The sequence below is a fragment of the Sceloporus undulatus genome, chromosome 2 (genome assembly GCF_019175285.1).
Source record: "Sceloporus undulatus isolate JIND9_A2432 ecotype Alabama chromosome 2, SceUnd_v1.1, whole genome shotgun sequence".
Taxonomy (NCBI): Eukaryota; Metazoa; Chordata; class Lepidosauria; order Squamata; family Phrynosomatidae; genus Sceloporus; species Sceloporus undulatus.
The window spans coordinates 319,103,328-319,122,777 of record NC_056523.1 but is presented as its reverse complement, the minus strand read 5'-3'; the positions used below and the strand labels follow the sequence as shown (position 1 = coordinate 319,122,777).

Sequence of the window (19,450 nt, the reverse complement as noted above, 5' to 3'; positions counted from 1 at the left end):
TAAAGTGGTCGCAAAGAAGCATTGAGGCGCATCTTTTTATTTTTGGGATGCCAGCGACAATGCATTTCCGATATCACTTTATTTGCACAATTGCGTGTGACGATCATTTGTGCAACTACTTGCCGTCTTCGCTTTGTTTAAATGCGCTTTAATCTCTCTTTAATGGCGAAGTCAGCCCCAGTTGTAAGGGAAGGCGGGATCGATGTGTAATATCTATCTCACCTTCCATCCACTCTTCTAGCCAAAGAGGTCTGAGGGTCAGCCCAACTATACCACAAACCCTCTCTCTGCTCCAGTGCAATGCCAGGTCAGTTAAGAACAAGTCCCACATAATATATGATCTCGTGGAGGATAAGAACTGCGACCTGGCTTGCATTACTGAGACCTGGCTCGGGCCTGAGAGCGAAGCGGTGTGGGCACAGGCCCTCCCTGCCAGGTACTCAGTGAAGAATCAGATCAGGGCAAGTGGGCGGGGGGGGGGAGGAGTTGCCTTGATCTATAAGAACACCCTTTCCTTGACCAGAAACCATGTCCGCCGGACAGACCATATCGAATGTTTATACCTGACCCTAAAGGCCAGGGACAGTATAGGGATTCTGTTGGTTTACAGGCCACCCCGTGCGTTAACAGACTCCCTGGCCGAGCTGACACAGCTGGTCTCGGAGCTGGTGTTGGAGTCCCCTAGGCTTCTTGTCCTAGGGGACCTCAACATCCCCTCTGAGGCCGGTGTCGTTCCAACGGGTGCGGCTCGGGAGTTCATGGCTACCATGACTGCCATGGGCCTGTCCCAACTGGTCACAGGGCCCACGCATTCCGCTGGTAGGACACTCGATGTTGTCTTCTGTACGGACATGGAGTCTCCGTGGGCTGAGGTAACCAATATCTCTGCCCTGTCATGGACAGATCATTTCCTGGTTGAGGCTAGTATCAAGGCTACTGTCCAGATCCCCCCCGGGGGTGGCGGACCTATTAGAATGGTCCACCCTCGAAGGCTGATGGAACCCAATAGGTTCCAGGAAGCCTTAGAGGGCTATCTGATTGGAGCTGACGGCGATTCTGTTGATGCCCTGACTAACACCTGGGATACTGATCTCTCCAGGGCTATACACAGTATCGCTCCCAAGTGTCCTTTCTGGCCTGCTTCCAATAAAAAGTCCTGGTATACGGAAGATCTCAGGGCAATGAAGCGGGCTGTGCAACGACTAGAGCGAAAATGGTGGAGACATCGGTGCTTATCCGACAAGACACTCCTCGAGTCTCTTTTGAAGGATTATGGAGTGGCAATTGGTGCAGCTAAGAATTCGTTCTATGCTGCACGAATTGCATCCGCGGAGTCGCGTCCGGCAGAGCTATTCAGGGTTGTGAGAGAGCTTACTCAATCGGCTCCCCCCCTGAACCCACTATTGGTATCATCTAAAGCCTGCTGTGACGAGTTTAACAACTTCTTCGCGGATAAAATCTCTCGGCTAAGAGCCGATCTCGACGCTGTTATTAGTTCAGAATTGAGAGTAGAGGCGTCCAGAGCTTCCGTGGACTCAGTTGTACTGGATCAGTTTGAGTCTGTTAGTACCGAGGATGTGGACAGGATCCTCAGTAGCGTTAGGAAGACGACCTGCTCTCTCGATCCCTGTCCTTCATGGCTGGCAGTTCAAGGGGGAACGGCAACGACAGAAATGTTGCGTCGTATTGTCAATTCATCCTTCAGGGAGGGCCTTTTCCCATCTAATCTCAAAACGGCCATCGTAAAACCTTTACTAAAGAAGCCCTCCCTTGACCCCCTAATTCAAAACAATTATCGGCCTGTATCTCTGCTGCCATTTTTAGGGAAGGTGATCGAGAGAGCGGTCTACATGGGGCAACCCTTGTACCAAACTCGGAAGCTGCAGTTGGTTCAAAATATGGCTGCCAGACTGGTCACTGGTAGCTCCAGGGCCAGCCACATAACACCTGTACTAGCAGATCTGCACTGGCTGCCAATTCGCTTCCGGGCACAATACAAGGTGTTGGTTGTTACCTATAAAGCCCTAAATGGCTTGGGCCCAGAGTACTTGAAGGACCGACTCTCCCCATACAATCAGCCCCGCACTCTCAGATCTCGTGGGGGAAAACTTTTGAGTGTTCCCAAGACAAGATACGCAGCGACTGCGCAAAGGGCTTTTTCTGTGGTGGCCCCGCAGTCTTGGAACGCTCTCCCTGAGGAGCTCCGCTTAGCCCCCTTAAGACTCATTTATTTCGTCAAGCCTTCCCTCACATGTCCTGACTGTTTTGCTCCTGCATACTATTTATTGTATTTTTATATTGTTTTATTATTTTGATTGATTAATGATGGATTTTAATGATATATAGTAGTATACGTTTTTTTTTATGAAGGACTTTAGCTGTTAATTTTTATTTTTAAACTGTGATTTTTATTGTATTATATTTGTAACCTGTATCGTATTGTATTTTATTCTGTTTGTAAACCGCCGTGATCATAGGAACGGCGGTACAGTATATAAATAAAATTTCAATCAATCAATCAATCAATCAGTGTGTGATAAACACCGTGAAGTAAAATGTTTGTTTCTCTCTCTTGGGAGCCGCCAACGGGTCCCTTTCAGGGAGAAAGGCGGCATTAAAAATAATGAAATACATATAACAACAACAACAACAACAAGTAAATAAATCACAAGTAATCATGATGTGAAAGACATTAATACTGTACACTTTCTTCCTCATTGAACCGTTAACTTCCGCTCTTGTTCAGCATAGAGTTAAGGGCGTGTGTTTGTGTTTGTGTGTAAATTAGTATTTGTGGTCCAAAACACACTGCAGGAATAACCCACTTTGAGACCTCTTTAAAATGCTATGGCTCAGTGGTATGGAATCCTGGGATTTGTAGTTTATTCTGGCACCAAAGCTCTCTCTTTCTCTGACAGAGAAGGCTGAATGTCTCACAAAACTACAGTTCCCAGAATTCCTTAGCATCGAGCCAGGGGCAGTTAAAGTGGGTTGTTCTGCAGTGTCCCTTTGGACCTCAGTCATCAATGTAGCGTTGCTCTATATGTTTCCTAGCTCTAGCGGCGAAAACAGCGAACTCACATTACTCTCGCACTGGAAATGCGCATCACCCTCTACATTCTTCCTAACTCTAGAGGCGAAAGCAGCGTCCTCCCATCGTTCTCGCACGACGACGACGGCGACTTCTGTTTATGGAACCGCGCGTCACTCTATATTTTTTTTCCTTATTTCTAGGGGCGAAAAAGAGCGGCCGCTGAGATTTCTTCAACGACGAGACTTACTTTTTTTCTGCCACTTTGCGTCACTCTACATTTTTTCCTAGCTCTAGGGGCGAAAAGAACGGCCGCCGGGTGTTCTCGCGCGCCGGGGCCTCCTGCCGGCGAGAGTTGCTTCTGTTCTCGCGAGAGTTGTCCGTTTGGGCGGTTGATTTGAATCTATATTATGGTTGCTGCTGCCTCTGGTCTGCTGCTGCATGAATTGGGATTTGGAAGAAGGGAAGATGGAGGGAAGGGCGCAGTCTGATGGCACTGAGGGTGAGGATGGGCAGATGTGCCCCCTTTCTCTCCGGAAACAATCCTGCTTTTCTTATTTATTAATTATTAATTATTATTATTATTAATCTTCTCATTCCTAAGGGTACATCCACACTGCACCATTAAAGCAGTTTGGTACCACTTTCTCTTTCTCTCTCCAAAAATAATCTTCTTTATTACTATTATTATTATTATCACTATCATGTTATTCCTAAGGGTGTGTTCACATTGCACAATTAAAGCAGTTTAATACCGCTTCAACTACCATGACTCTTTTTCTCTCTCTCTCAAAATAATCCTGTCCTTGTTCTTTTTACTGTACTCATAAAAACATTCCATACAAAAGTACATAGAAAACATACATATACGTGACCCAAAACATTTTCACGTTACACGTTGCTGCTAACAATCCCATTCCTCTGTTATTCCTAATCACGACGTTTCCTTCTCTTTCGTGCCATCTGAACCCATTTGCCTGCTTCCCTTGCAACTTCTAGCATCAGTTCCCTTCCTTCTCCCTCTTTATCCTTATTACAGTAAAGCAGTGGGCTCCAGGCGACTCCATCGGATGCAGTTGGGCTTTTTAGCCCCCGGAAGTGAAAAACGGGTGCTTCTTCATACTTTGATACATGGCAAACATCTCAGGGACACTTCAGAAACAATTTTCTGCCGCAATTGTTGTGTATGGGGAGCCTGCCTAGGCCTAATACATAGTGGGTCTAAATACCCCCCAAGCTAAAAAAAAAAGTGAAGTATTGTCAAATCACTACCAAATCAAAATAACACAGTTATTTTGTGCTGACTTTTGCATTTTAATGTATGCTACTTCTTTTTTTAAAGCAGAGAAATCCAATATGGCCTCTCCAGATTTAAATGGTTTGTGTACTCACCTGAACACCAAGATTTCAAATATTAAGAAGTCACTTCAGCTGAGAAAGATAGGTAAGATGCTTAAAGTTTATAGAGTACATGCGTTAATTTCATATAATATATACATTACAGTCAACCCTCCACATTTGTGGCTTTGACTTTTGCCGCTTTGATTATCAATGGATTTGATTACTATGTTCTCTCTAGGAATCTCTAGGTCCTCCAGCAGCTTGACTCTGTGGTCAGCATCCACCAAAATTCACACTGGAGGACCTAGAGATTCCCAGAGAGAACATTTTTCGAGGCATTTTTAGGTCTTCTGGTGCAATTCTGCGGTCGGCTTCCAGCAGATGTTGACCGCAGACGTCCATTGGAGGACCTAGGGATTCCTAGAGAGGTGTTCTCTCAGTTTAAAAACACCCATTGTTTTGTTATTTGTGGTTTTTCCACTTTGGTGGTGGTCCTGTGCCTGTAACCCCAGCAAATGTGGAGAGAATACTGTATATATGTTGAAGTAATTCACATGGGTAGTTCTTCCACTGATGCAGATGCTACCTATTCTGTACATAGCTGTTAAGGCTAATTCATCATCCAGTGGCTGTCCTTCTGGTGACAAGCTTCTCTGTACTTAGCTAGGCTGGTCCTCTGATAACATGAGATCTACCCCAGGCTGATACTCAAAGATTTACATGTGTGTATGTGTGCCTTCAAATCCCCTGGTGATTTATGGCCACCTCCTTAATGTCATGGGGTATTTTTAGATAAGGAATACTCAGAGGTAGCTTTGCCATTTCCCTCCTCTGAAATATAACCTGCAGCATTTGGTATTCATTGGTGGTCTCCCATCCAGGTACTACCCAGGGCTGACCCTGCTTAGATTCCATGATCAAATGGGATCTGGTGCCTTTAGGGTATTTAGGCTATACATACTCAAAGATTTACCAGCCTATTAAGGATGTACCAGGGCTTATGCTCTGCTTTTGCTTTTGAAGACTTACAGTCAGCTCTCACCCCAGACCACTACAATGAGGTGGCACAGTAGGATTTCTTATATAGATAATATTGGCGATATTATTTGGGACCATAAGACACGGTTACAATATATTAAGCAGTTCAAGCAGACAGGCTATATCATTGCCGTCAAAAAGCGGTTTCTGGGAGCGTTAGGCCAAAGGGTAAAGTGCGGTTGGGCTATGACTTGGTTAGTCTGAAAATTAATCTGACCACATAGTAGTTGATATGATGTGGGATTTCATATGACGTTAGACATTGGAAAGCAGGAATGCAGGAAATTTTTGATCATAATGGAGAGAATAAATAGTTTAGTATGTAATATTCAATAGCATGCATTGAATATACCCTGGTTCTGGTGAGACAAGCTTTTCTTGCCTTCATATATATGACTTACCTCCTTTATTATTTAGGCCAGGAGCCATCTTTGAAGACAGTGCTTGGCAAGATAGTCCATGAGTTGCTCCTTGTAAACAAGCTCCTCAATCAACTGGAAATGGAAAGCCACCATCAGGAAAGGCAACAGAATCAACTCAAGGTAGTCAATATTGACAAATCTGCTCTTGCTTTTAAGGGAGGACTAGATAGTGTACATTCAAGCTGTTTCCATGCTTGTATAAATTACTATGGCTGCATCCACACTGTAGAAATAATCCAGGTCGACACCACTTTAACAGCCATGGCGTAGTGCTATGGAACTCTTGGAAATATAGTTTTCTGTGATATTTAGCTTTCACTTTCAGAGAGCTCTGATGCTATAACTCGCCCAGGAACAACACACCCTCCCAAGGAAGAGCTTGGGGGATGGAGGCTGCACGCCGGATGCTGAGGGGGGGGGACTTTAAACCCCCCCCCCCCCCGGAAGAGCAGGGGAGGCAGAGGCTGCATGCTGGACAAGACACTGGGATCTTCCCACCCGCCTAGGAACAACATGCGCTGCTATAACACAGGTTCCAGCTCTGGACAGCGGCTTGGACCTCCTTCCTACTTGCCTTCGTAACATTGGTATATAAAATGTATTTTGTATTTTATTGATTTTTGTTGTGATTTTGTAAAATTGTTTTAATGATTTAACAATTTATTGTAATCGAGTGTTATTATTATGCAATGCTGGGAGGATATAAGAGGACAGTATTATGTTGTTATTGTTTGTAGTATGTATTTTTATTTTGTGTTGTGATTCTGCCTCGATCTGTAGGGAGAGGCAGGAAATATAAATAAATCTTAATATTATTACTATTATTATTATTACAACAAACTACAGTTCCAGAATTCCATAGCATTGAGCCATGGCAGTTAAAGTGGTGTCAACCTGGATTATTTCTGAGATGCAGAAGCAACCTATGTTTGCATAAACAACTTGTGGCGGCTCACTGAATTTTGAGAGGGGACAAAGAAGGTGATGTGTGAGGAAGAACACATGAAGACTGAATCAGTAGGTCTGACGAGAACATCACAGGACTTTGTGGGAACCAGCGGGGTGACCTCCTTAAACAGAGAAATCTTTTAGGAAAAAAGGTTTTTGAGGCTTTTGTTCCGCAATATCTTTTTTCCACCCATGAGTTTCTTAAAAATAAAAGCGCTTTTCTAGTCTGATAAAGCTGCCAAATGAAATTTCCCCTTTCTCCGTCACAGTATTACACTTAAAATCAAATTTGGGACAGGCCCCAAATGCCCTTTCTAAATAGAATAAAGCAATGTGGTTTTATGTATGCTAATTAAACATATCTGTGTGGGGCAAGGAAGAGGTAAGTAAATCATCAGTGTGAAGGCTGGAAGAGAGAATATGAAGATATATATTTAATTTTTATAGTTTTGTTATAGTTGTGTGCCTTTTAGTAATTTCTGACTTATGGCGACCATAAGGCGATCCTATCATGGGGTTTTCTTGGCAAGTTTTTTCAGCAGGGGTTTGCCATTGCAATTCTCTAAGGCTGAGAGAGTGTGACTTGCCCAAGGCCACCCAATGGGTTTCCATGGCCAAGCAGGAATTGAACCCTGGTCTCCAGAGTCATAGTCCAACCCTCAGACCACTATGCCATGAACAGTCCTCAAATCCCTTTCAGGTTTCTGTAATGGCACACTGAATACCATGTGCATAAATCTTGCACAATTGTTGAGATAAACTCCAAATAACCACTTTCCAAAGAGTTGATTGCACAAATTTCAAGCACAGTTACATTAAATATGAGCGTTTATCTTCACTTTGAATGTTTTGGTTTTTTAGAGAACATAATATTGAATTAAGCGGCTAAGGAATCGGAGGTCTGTTCTAGAAATGCTCACCTTTTGAATCATCCAGAATACCTATTTTGTATTATAATGCTGTGTTGTTGTATTGTACTATATTGTTTGGACAAGAGAATATATTATCTATTGCTTGTCATATAAGGACCAAGGTTCCTTATGAAACTGTTTAGAAGTTGTTCATTTGCTTCTGATAGAATGAGCTCCTGCTGGAATTTGCAGATTTATTTTGGTAAATATTATAAATAAGATGGCTCTGTACATAATAAAACTTAGCTGAGAAAATGTCTCCGTCTTCAAAGAAAGATGTGTTCAGTATATTTTTAAGAGATCACAGGGAAGAGTCATTGTGTTAGGAACGATGCTAATATTTAAGATGTATGATCTAAAATGTTCCACACACCCTGTGTTTAATGGAACAAACCTCATTTGGATTATACAGCGGACTCTCCATAGTCTCTGGGGTTAGGAGCACAAGACCCCTGTGAAAGTGGAAGAACTACAAATAAAAAACCCACTGCTTTTTAACATAAGAAAACACCTCTAGGAATCTTTAGGACCTCCAACACAATTCCATGGTCAACATCCACCATAAGTTGACCATATAATGACACTGGAGCCTACAAATGTCTAGAAAAATGTTTTCTCTAGGAATCTGTATATCTTCAAGCATGACTCTGGTCAACTTCTGGCAGAGTCAAGCTGGAGGACCTAGAGGTTCCTGGAGTGAACATACTAATCAAATCTGCGAATAATCAAATCTGTGCAAGTCAAAGCTGGAAACGTTGACGGCTGACTATTTATCTGTGTGATGTTTCATTTTTGAATTCTTGTGATGACCTTTGGTGTCATCAAATTACTGGCCCAGATCTTGAATTCTTATGGGATGCGCTTGCTGACAACAGCAAGCTTATTTTGTTGATTGCTCCCAAACTATCCCTAAATTCAGGTAATTTGTGTAGCTGGGGTGATAGACACCCTGGTTTGTTTTTTTGTTGAATGCTAGGTCTATACGTGGGGAATGGAACAAAAAGCTCTAAAAATTGACTTGTCTAGGAAGACATTTCTGTGCTTCACCCAGTGGACTCTCAGGTAATGTAGAGTTGTACTGTAATGTATTTCATTGTTAATGAAGGACAGGGTTGTCTTGTTATAGATGCAAAACATTGGTTCACTCAACACTATGTTTAACACGCTCTCAACCCACACACCCAAGACAATGTTGTTGTTTTTGAATTGCAGGAATTGCAGGAATCTTTGGACAGGGACTATCTTGAAGTTCAACATCTTAGAGATAATATGCCAATTCACCTGCCCAAAGCAGTCCAAAACAGGTATGCTTCCAGCCATCAAGGAAAAGGATCATAACGTTTTAAGCCAGGGCCAACCAACTTAGTGCCAAGTTAGACTAATACAGTACTCCCATAATCCCTGACCATGGGTGACTAGTTGGGTCTGATGAAAATTGTAGCCCAAAGTATCTGGAGGGCATCACATTTCCTACCGCTTCTTAAAGCAGCCAAATCAAGGCTTTAAGATTCAACAGTGTGCTCTTCTTTCCCATACAAAGAACCATTATAAAAATGAGATGTAATTCTACTGTTATTTTGCAAATTGTAACATTCGAAAATCATCTTATTTTGTATGATCGAGCTAGGCACTAGAACATGGTTGTCTCCATGACAACTGTTCAAAAAGAACTCTAATCAAGACAGGTTTTTGTAAGAGCTGATTGCATGTTTATCACCCTTGTACAACTTTTGCCAAAAAGAGGGCAGGGGAGTTACCAGTTTCTGTGTTTTTTTCCATTCTTTTAAGAAATGCAAAACAAAATGGAAAAACATCTGATGATGGTAGTAGTCTCTGATGCACTGGAACTCCTGATGTGACATATTTGCAAGTTTTTGGCCTTACCCAGCCCTTAGTGCTTAAATGATTTTTTTTTTTTAAAATCTGAATTTTTAAACCATGGTTAAGTACTACTGCAAATCAAAGTTACGCATGATAGCTGAACTAACCATGATCAATCAGGAGGAATCATAAACTAGAAGCAGCAGATATACTGGGACTCAGTCTCAGGTTTTCACATCCAACTCTGGTAAAACAATTTGAAATTGGTTCTCATTGGCACATTTTAACTTTTATAGCATCTGAATTTGTCTCCAGATGTGTCAGTACAGAGGCTTCTTAAAGGACGTGCTGCATTCCAACGGTCTTGAAGCCTCACACAGGACAACTATGGACTGATTCTAAAGGGGTTTTTTTTTTTTCCAAAATTGGGGGGGGGGGGATGTTTACTTCTTTGTCTTGCTTTTGTGACTAAAATGACTCATGACCAGCCACGGGTTTGGCTTTAATTGGCATCAAACCTCCCTCTACCACCATCTTAAGCTCAGCTTCAATATCTCAAAGAAAGGTGCCACTCTGTGATCTTCCCACATCACATTTCTTCCCCTAAAATGACTTTTAACATCCATGCTGACGAAGAAGCCTCTGTATTTCAAAAGCCTGCACAATGCTTTTTGCATTTCTTGGCAGGCCTGATAAAAGTACGGTTGTTTTTTCATGGTTAAGAAAGTTTCTCCTCGCCTTTAATTGCCAGTGACAAGCAGGTGTCACTGTTGTCTGCTATACACAGCCACAGCTTAGTTCAGCCAAAGCTAAACTCGATGTTTGTTTGGGTTTCTAAAACAATGCTTTCAATTTTAAAACAATATCAAATGGAACAATTATTCATCAAGTGGGTAGAGACTGTGATGATACCATTCCCCAAACAAATTGAGTACAGTCAGCCCTCTGTATCCTTGGATTCTGCTCCATGGATTCAACTATTCATGCAGCCTGTGGATCTCATTTCTTTAACCTCTAAAATCCCACCCCCCAGGTCCCTAACCCCCCTCTTTTTTTAACTGCAATTTTGAGGTTTTTGATCTGAAAAGTGTGGAGAAAGCCCGCAAAATGTGCAAAAACATTCTAGCCTCCACATAGGAAGCCCCTCCAAATATCTCCATTTTTGTTGGAGCCCTTCTCAGAATGGGCAACAAGAAGTGCTGCAAGTTCACTTCCAGCCACCATTTTGGGACTGACTCTGAAAAAGTTGTGAGAAAAATGAAAGATGGGAGTATGTGAGATGGGAGTGCTGTTGTGAGGGTGTACTCTGTTGGGGAGACTGGAGGAAAGGAATTGGTGGATACCAAAAATCATGGATGTTCAAGTCCCGTTGTACACAATGGTGTAGTAAAATGGTAAAAAAAAAAATTGCAAAATCAAAGTTTGCTTTTTGGAATTTAAAAAAAAATTCAGGTTGTGGATGGTTGAATTTGTGGGTGCAGAATTCATGGATATGGAGGGGTGACTATACTGCTAATGTAATGAATCCTTAAAGGAGTCTTTGGAAAAGATCTGGAGAGGTACAGGTGGAGTGCAGCCATGACAGTAAGCGGAAGTTCTATGGTGTGTGGAAGACTGTTCCTGAAATATTGAAAGTTGTCCTCTGGCATTTTAGCTAGGTTACAGCCCACTGTGGTTCAGTTGACATTTTATTTTGTATTCTTCCTTCCCCTTGAAAACTTCCTGCAAAATCCTATAGAAAATCAAAGGAAAAGTCATCCATATATTTGCTGTAATTTCAGTTGCACTGAAGTGTGTGTTGTGTCCCTTCAGGTCATTTCTGACTTATGGTGACCCTATCATGGGGTTTTCCTGGCAAGATTTGCTCAGAGGAGATTTGCCATTGCCTTCCCTTGAGGCTGAGAACATGTGACTTGTCCAAAGTCACCCAGTAGGTTTCTATAGTCGAGCTGGGAATTGAATCCTGGTCTCCAGAGTCGTAGTGCAGCGCTCAAGCTACTATGCAGCACATAGACTAATACACCTGAAGTGGCAAAGAGAATAGACTTGAGAAGTGTGTTTGTGGTTACCTCTGTGACAAGTTTTCCGTCACATTCTTTCTGCTTGTATTTGCAGTGAAATGGGTTTCACTTTGAAGAATGAGGAACAACGCAAAGATGCTGAGGTTGCCCATGCGAAGAAGCCAGCAAAGAAGGCCAAGTGTATCAAGGAAGTAACTTATATAACAGCAGAGGAATTTGAAAGGATTCCTGCGTAAGTAAGCAATTATTCCTAAGAGGAATGGTTAAATCACATTTCAGTACTTGTTAAGGCAGAGTAGGGAATGTTGTCAGCCCAGGGATGAAATTTTAATTCATCATGGGTCTTGGAAGCTGTATCCCAGTGGACACTTATATGGGCAAAAATAGAAGGCAGGGCTCAGTTCTGTGCACTTCTTCTCAGAGGTAAACCCTAGTATAACAGCTTTGAGGCATGAAAATACAGCTTAACTTTGCATTTCTCCTGATAAGGAATTCCAGTGTAACATTTTTAAAAGCAGGAAATTCAAATATCTTTAAATTTTATCTCTGATTATCGGTCAGATCTAACAGCAGTTTCCCAGTACTTGGCTGAAGAATAATGTTCTTCTTCAGTTTCAGCCATGGAAACCCCAGCTCTTATCCATAATTAGCGATTAGAGATAAGTAAAATGTTGGAGGGGAAAGGGTTTGGAGCATGTGGAAGAAGCCTACGGGCTCAGATCAGAAATTTTCAACTCCTTTTACTGGAGCTTCACTGTAGCCAAAAAGTTGACTGGTTATTTCTGTTTAATGACTGGACTTATTACATTGCTGTCTTTCTAGACAATAGGCTCTCTTCCTTCCCAGACTTCCCTTCATCTGCAGTCCAACAATGTCAAGATGGCCATGGATGTTGGGAATCATTACTATATGCTGGGGTGGGCAACTGTAAAGGGGACAGGCCATTTGTTTCTTCTTGTGCCTGTCTAGCAGGCCACACTGGCATATTTCAACATGCCTGAAGTTATGCAAGATCTCTTCTGGGTGTCATCTTAGCCAATTTTCAGACATTCTTTTTCATTTTTGCTTGTTTTGGATAGGGTTGGGAGCTTTTGGAGGGATAGAGGAAGATAACCACTACATTTTCAGGAGGGTTTGGGTGGTTTGGGGGGGGTTGCCCAAAAACAGCATGAAAAAAAATAATTTGGGGAAGGTTCTGGGAGCTTTGGGCTTTTTGAGAGGTTCAGGGTCTGCACTTAGAGGCTTCAAGACTGTCAGTCATTGCTATATGCCAATACATAGTGGGCCCTTAGTATCCACTGGGGTTTGGTTCCAGGACACACGCACATGCGCACACACACAGAGACACACACACGTGGATACCAAAATCCATGGATGCTCAAGTCCCACTCTTGGGAGTTATGTTACCATAACTGAGCCCTGCCTTCTTGAACTGAGGAGCTATGTGTGAATTCCCCCCCCCCCCCCCCAGCACAGCTTGTTCGTGTCAAACCTACTTTTTAAAACATGGAAAAATCTGAAACATATGTTTGCATGTGCTTGGAGATGCCATGCTTGGTAGAGGTGAAATGCTATATGTTACTTTCCCTCTTGCCTCTCTTATGTCTGTACCAACCTGGCATCCTCCTGACTATCATATCCATCATCTTCAGCAGCACACATACTGTATATTGCTTGTGGATTATAGGGGTTGTAGTCCAGCCCTGGAATGTGGAAAGTTGCCCTGCAGGAATGTCCAACACAAGACTGCATTGTCTGTGTGTTTTTAACTAGTGCATGCACACACACGCGCGCACATATTTCCCTATCCCTTTAGTGTTGGCTTTTTGTCCAGTAGCTTTCCAGCCTAATAAGAGTGAAAGCTCTTCGTTCACTAATCCAAGCGGTCACTTCTCACAGATTGGGTCATAATTTATTCTGCACCATTGTCAATTTAATACCAAGCTGAATGAAAAGTTAATGCAGTTGAGATCTGGGGGGCTCTGCGTAATGAGAAAGTTGAAAGGCAACATCTGACTTGCAGGCCTGAAGCAATTAATGGTACAGAACTAATCACGGGTCTGATTTCAGAAGACGCTTCTTCCTCCTTCTCCCCACCTCCCTCTTTGTTTAGTCAGACTGATCCTTGTTTTGACGCAGATACAAACTTGGGATCAGAATTTGGACATGCTATTTTTGTGGACTAGAACTCCCCTAATATGTTCATTTCTTCTGCTAGGATTGTGGGGTTTTTTTGTTTTTGTTTGTTTTGGTGTGTTTTGGCACTTTCTTGGGTCAGAATGAGGGTGGGCAAAGTACATCTTAGCAGATGTTAGATTGCAGCTCCCAGCATTCCTTACCATTGTTTATGCTGGCTAGAGCTGGTGGGTGTTGGAGCCAAGAAACATCAGCTTTTTAAATTATTTTTTTATTAGTAAAAAGTAAAATTGCATTGTAAGGCATATTACATATAATGTTCCAACAGTACAGCACTAAGGAATAAGATTAAAAAGAGAAATCATTACTCAGTAATTTCAGTAAAAGAACACCAAATATTTGAATATAGCTCCTTTTGAAAATTGCAGTGATATATCACTCTTTCAAATGTCGCAAGTGTTGTTAAATCTTCTGTTCATTGGCTCACATAATGGAGAAGTGTTATATTTCCAATACTAGAGTGTCAGGCTTTCAGCTGTCAAGAGGGCATGAAGAATCCATTTCTACTGACCATGTGTTAGGTTCCAAAACATGGATAAATAATTTAAAAGAATATGTGCATTTCTAAATGCCAGAGAACTTTCTAGTACCAAATTTATTGATAAATTTGACCATAACAATCTTGAGTACATAAGCTTGGATTCCTCTGCTCTGTGTGCACTATAGCAGCAGACTATAAGGCAGGAATGAGCAAACAAATTTATTGATGTAATTACTTCCTTCCAGAATAAGGCAAGTATGGGGTATTTTCAAAACAGATGGGTTAAAGAAGCAGTAACAGTATTATACTTCCAAAAATTAGCCAATTTAGATAAGTCTTCATTAAAAAGACATTGTGATGACCATTCTTGGGTTTAAAAATGGATCCAGCTACCAATTACAGCAGTATGTTCCAGGGCTAGCCTGGAAGAAGAACTCTTCCCTCCATAACTGTCATCTTCCGGCCTATGAGGGAGTTGACCAAGCAGGCCCAGCTCCATCAGGACTAGCCTGGAAGAAGAGACTCCTCCCTCCATAACTGTCATCCTCCAGCCTATGAGGGAGTTGGCCAGGCTGGCCCAGCTCCACCAGGGCTAGCCTGAAGAAGAAGAGCCCTCCCTCCAGTCCATCTGCCTTGGTCCAGGCCTCAGAGGGAGAGAAGAATGCTGGACTTGATCCCCACCATTCCCTTCTCCTTTTGTGTTGTGTCTTTTTAGATTGTAAGCCTGAGGGCAGGGAACTGTCTATTATTCCCTCTGTTGTAAGCCGCCTGGATTCCCAGTGATTGGGTGGCATATATTCCCAGTGATTGGGTGGTTATTGGAATCTTGCACAATCAGTGGTGAAGGATGATAGGTGCTTCAGTCTGGAAGGCCACACATTGTCCACCCATGCTGCATTAGAAAGCATTGCTCCTTACTTCTAAGCCACAGGTGGGAAATCTATGTGCCCTCCATATGATGGTCACGTCCATATCTCATCACTCTTAACCACTCCTTGGGGCTAATGGAAGTTGGAGCCTCCAAAATCTAGCAGCCTTATCCATGATGTAGCCACAAGGCAAATTCATTTGTATTTGGAGAAGTGAACAACCGAACTAAAGTATTTTGTGTTTTTCTATATAGGACAGAGATGTGAGGGCCTGAAAGAACTTTTTCTGTTCCGTCCTCCAGAGGCGCCTGGATGAGATTGTGGGGGAAAAACACTTTCATCTGTCTCCTACCACCAATTTTTTTGAGTTTTTATATTTGTAACTTGGTATTTCCATGAACCAGAGACAGAAGACTGGTTTTAGTAGTATAATTTTCTGTCTGGCAAAGAGAGGAGGAGAAAGCAATGTACAGGGCTGTATCACATTCTTTTTCATTCTGGATGATGTACCTTTGAGAGCAAGATTATAAGAATAGGACTCTGTAAAACTCTTGATGTAGTTATTCAACAACACTGTTTTTATTTTCTTTAGGATGCAGAGATCTTCCTGTTTCCAGCTAGCGTCAGCAGCTGAATACCCCCCCCCCAACACACACACACATTCTGTTCTTGCTTTTTCATTTCTCTCATTTTCAGCTTTAGTTGCAGTGGGTTTTTTTAATGTCTGTCTTTTGCCACAGGCATCTCTTGCTCTCTCTTGTTCTCATATATCAGTCCTAATCTTCTGCTCTTTCCTCCCTTGTGTGGGTGGATGGAGGTGTTCACATCTATTAAAACTGAGCAATCTTTGGTTCCAAGCAGTCAATCATTGTCCTTATACCTTACCAGTACTTGAAATATGAGGGCTTTTTCCCCTCTGGATTTGGTAGGCAATATTTCTCAAGCTATCCATCTGCAAATCACCTTGCCTGACAGTAGATTTCTCAGAGAAAAGCAGAGTTGGAAGGGGCCACAAGAGACATCTAATCCAACCCCCTGCCATGCAGGCATATACAGCTAAAGCATTCCTGAAAGATGTTCATCCAATCTCTGTTCTTCCAACGAAGGAGAATTCAACACTATCTGAGGCAATCTATCCCATTGTCAAACCTTACAGGAAAAAACTACAGTACTTAGTATGTAGGTGAAGCCTCTTTTCTTGTAATTTGAATCCATTGGTTTGTGTTCTAGTCTGTAGCAGCAGAAAACAAGGTTGCTCTATCTATGTGACTTCCCTTCATATATTTAAAGATAACTATCATGTCATCTCTCAGTCTTCTCTTCAAGCTAAACGTCACCATCTCCCTCAGTCAATCCTCAAAAGGCTGGGTTTCCAGATCTTTGATCATCTTGGCTGCTTTCTCTGGACATGTCAGCTTCTTTTGTGGTGGGATGGAGAGAGATGTGGAAGGAAGTAATCAGTAGATCTCTTATTCTCTAACAGACTTTGCACTACATTTGATTCTGGAGAGCTCATGTTAACCCTTGCACAGCAGGAGAGTCATCCCCTGCTCTAGTTTCAAATTTTGTGCAGGGGCCATGCTAATCTTCATGCTAATGGTTTAACGTTCTGCATAGGACAAGATACCTCTTTTCTTAGCTTCTGTTACGAACACCTTGATCACAGAAGAACTCTGGGAGGGAGGGCAAGCTCGAAAGAGCCTGAGACTTATGTATCACAGAAGACCATAACAATCTTGAGTACATAAGCTTGGATTCCTCTGCTCTGTGTGCACTATAGCAGCAGACTATAAGGCAGGAATGAGCAAACAAACCATGGTTGGCAGACTGCATGTAGACCATAGGGAGCTGTCTATACAAGGGATCTTGTACCACCTTTGAAACTAACTGACTGAACTGTCAGAAGATTATTGCACCCAGAAATCCCACCGGGATAGACACAGGATTGAAAAGTCAAAAGCAGGAGTTATTACATGCAGCCACAGCCAGGCAAGTGCAACCCAGATGCAGCCCAGACCCAAGCCGTGCTTATTCAGCAGCTTTTCAAAAACCGCTTTTGAAAAGCTGCTGGATACGCACAGTTGGAGTCTGGGCTGCATCTGGGTTGCACTCGCCTGGCCGTGGCTGCATGCAGTAACACCTGCAGTTGACTTTTCAATCCTGTGTCTATCCTAGTGGAATTTCTGGGTGCAATTATCTCCTTTGTTTCTCAGTGCTGCAGGATTCCTTTACATTACTGCCACTAATGAAGCAGTCTTGGTTTTTGTTTTTGTTTTTCTAAAGCAAATGCTTGATGTGAACATTATTATACATAAATATATGAGGTCCTTTTGCTACATGTTTGCTCTGGACAATAGTGGTGCTGCAGGTTGTAGCATCATTCTGAATGTCTGGCTTCTCAGGTAACGGTAACCTGCTTGCTTTCTTTTTACAGGTACATGCGTGGCCGTCTCGCCTATAACCAAGTGAATGCAGTCATTCAGGAAATTAACAAGGCAGTAGTGAGCAAGTATAAGATCATGCACCAGCCTACTAGAACTATGTCCAGTGCCATCAAGAATCTTTACTTCAGATTCCAGGAAGAAGAAACCAAAGATACAAAAGGTAACTTTTTCTTGTATTTCTATCAGCATCTTCTCTGCTCTTCAGCTGATAGATGCTCACCAGGATGGATGCTTCTTGAGAGAGAATTCAATACACAACTTAGTTTCATTCTGAGGGAACCATGAAAGACACAGCATGGAGACATCCAAGAGTCAGTGAAATTGCTTCATTCCCCTGGTAGTAAAAAACAAAGGTTGTCTCTAATTACTGTATCTTCCCTTCTTATGTTCTCAACTGATATGATATCAGCAGTTCAGTGTGTGAAATGGTATGAGAGGCTTATAACTAGCTTTTCTGAAAGTATTTCTGATTTCCTATTTGTTGTCAGCTGAAAAATGAGTGATGTTAGTCAATGCTGAGGTTAAGCATACACAATTGACTTTCTGCTTGGTGCTTTGTCCATCCATTTTTTTCTTCTAGCTTTCTCCATCTACTTTCTCCTCTTGCTTTTCTTTCTTCTCAGCCCCAAAAGTCTCTGTGTGGTCTACACATGCAGTGGAATGAGATTGTACAGACCTAGCGTGGAAATATGAATTGTACCACTTTATATAGCAGGTGTATTTAAATAGAGTTCCCCACATTAGCGGGGGTTAGGGGCAGCCCCCCATGAAAATGGAAAAACCATGAATATAAATAAATATCATGACTGCTATTTTTTTTACTGGAGAGAATACTTCTCTAGGAAACGTTAGGTCCTTCAGCACCTTCTATGGTCATGTTGCCAGGCTATTTATGATCTAGCAGCCTCCCAAACATGCTGTTTGCTGAGTATTTTAGGTATAAGCACTCACTGTCTCTACCCTTCTCTGACAATGGTCTGCTGGGGCCAGTAATGACAGGTCTATGTCTTTGTCGGTAACTGTGTCCACAACAGAAGGAGGCTGTGGCTGCTGGACAGTCTCATCCTCTGTCTCAGGCACTAGTGTGTTCCCCTGATAACCTATCTCTCTTTCTAAGTACTCACTGTTCATGTCAGAGTCTTCAACAGGATTCTGGACGCAGGGCATGACAACTGGATTTAAGTCTCTTCTTAGTCATGAAACTTCCTAGATGATCATAGAATAGAATCATAGAATCGTAGAGTTGGAAGAGACCACAAGAGTCATCCAGTCCAACCCCCTGCCATGCAGGAAATGTCAATCAAAGCATCCCCGACAGATGGCCATCCAGCCTCTACTTAAAGACCTTCAAAGAAGGAGACTCCACTACACTCCGAGGGAGTTTGTTCCACTGTCAAACAGCTCTCACTGTCAGAATGTTTTCTCCTAATGCTGAGGTGGAATCTCTTTTCCTGCAGCTTGGATCCATTGTTCCTGGTCCTGTTCTCTGGAGCAGCAGAAAACAAGCTTGTTCCCTCCTCAATGTGACACCCCTTCAAATATTTAACCAGGGCTATCATATCACCTCTTAATCTTCTTTTCTCCACGCTAAACATCCCCAGTCCCTAAGTCGTTCCTCATAGGGCATGGTTTCCAGACCCTTCACCATTTTAGTTGCCCTCCTTTGGAGACGCTCCAGTTTCTCAATATCCTTTTTGAATTGTGACGCAGAACTGGACACAATATTGCAGGTGGGGCCTGACCAAAGCAGAATAGAGTGGCACTATTACTTCTCTTGATCTAGACACTATACTTTTATTGATGCAGCCTAAAATTGCTTTGGCCTTTTTAGCTGCCGCATCGCACTGTTCACTCATGTTCAACTTGTGGTCTACTTGGACTCCAAGATCCCTTTCACATGTAGTCTCATTCAGCCAGGTGTCCCCCA

At 42.5% G+C, this 19,450-nt stretch overlaps 1 protein-coding gene across 2 annotated transcripts in view; it reads left to right on the top strand.

The window, feature by feature from the left end:
• The first annotated feature begins 3,133 nt into the window (after positions 1-3,133).
• Positions 3,134-19,450, top strand: part of SKA1 (spindle and kinetochore associated complex subunit 1) — a 17,213-nt gene continuing 896 nt past the window's right edge. The window contains exons 1-6 of one of the 2 annotated variants that reach the window (XM_042455828.1): positions 3,134-3,533; positions 4,377-4,475; positions 5,828-5,952; positions 8,904-8,995; positions 11,628-11,765; positions 17,514-17,683. In XM_042455828.1, the coding sequence (XP_042311762.1) occupies positions 3,473-3,533; positions 4,377-4,475; positions 5,828-5,952; positions 8,904-8,995; positions 11,628-11,765; positions 17,514-17,683 (685 nt within the window). In that variant the 5' untranslated portion in view covers positions 3,134-3,472. Of the gene's footprint in view, positions 3,534-4,373; positions 4,476-5,827; positions 5,953-8,903; positions 8,996-11,627; positions 11,766-17,513; positions 17,684-19,450 lie in introns of both variants that reach the window. The other variant, XM_042455827.1, reaches the window with a different exon arrangement.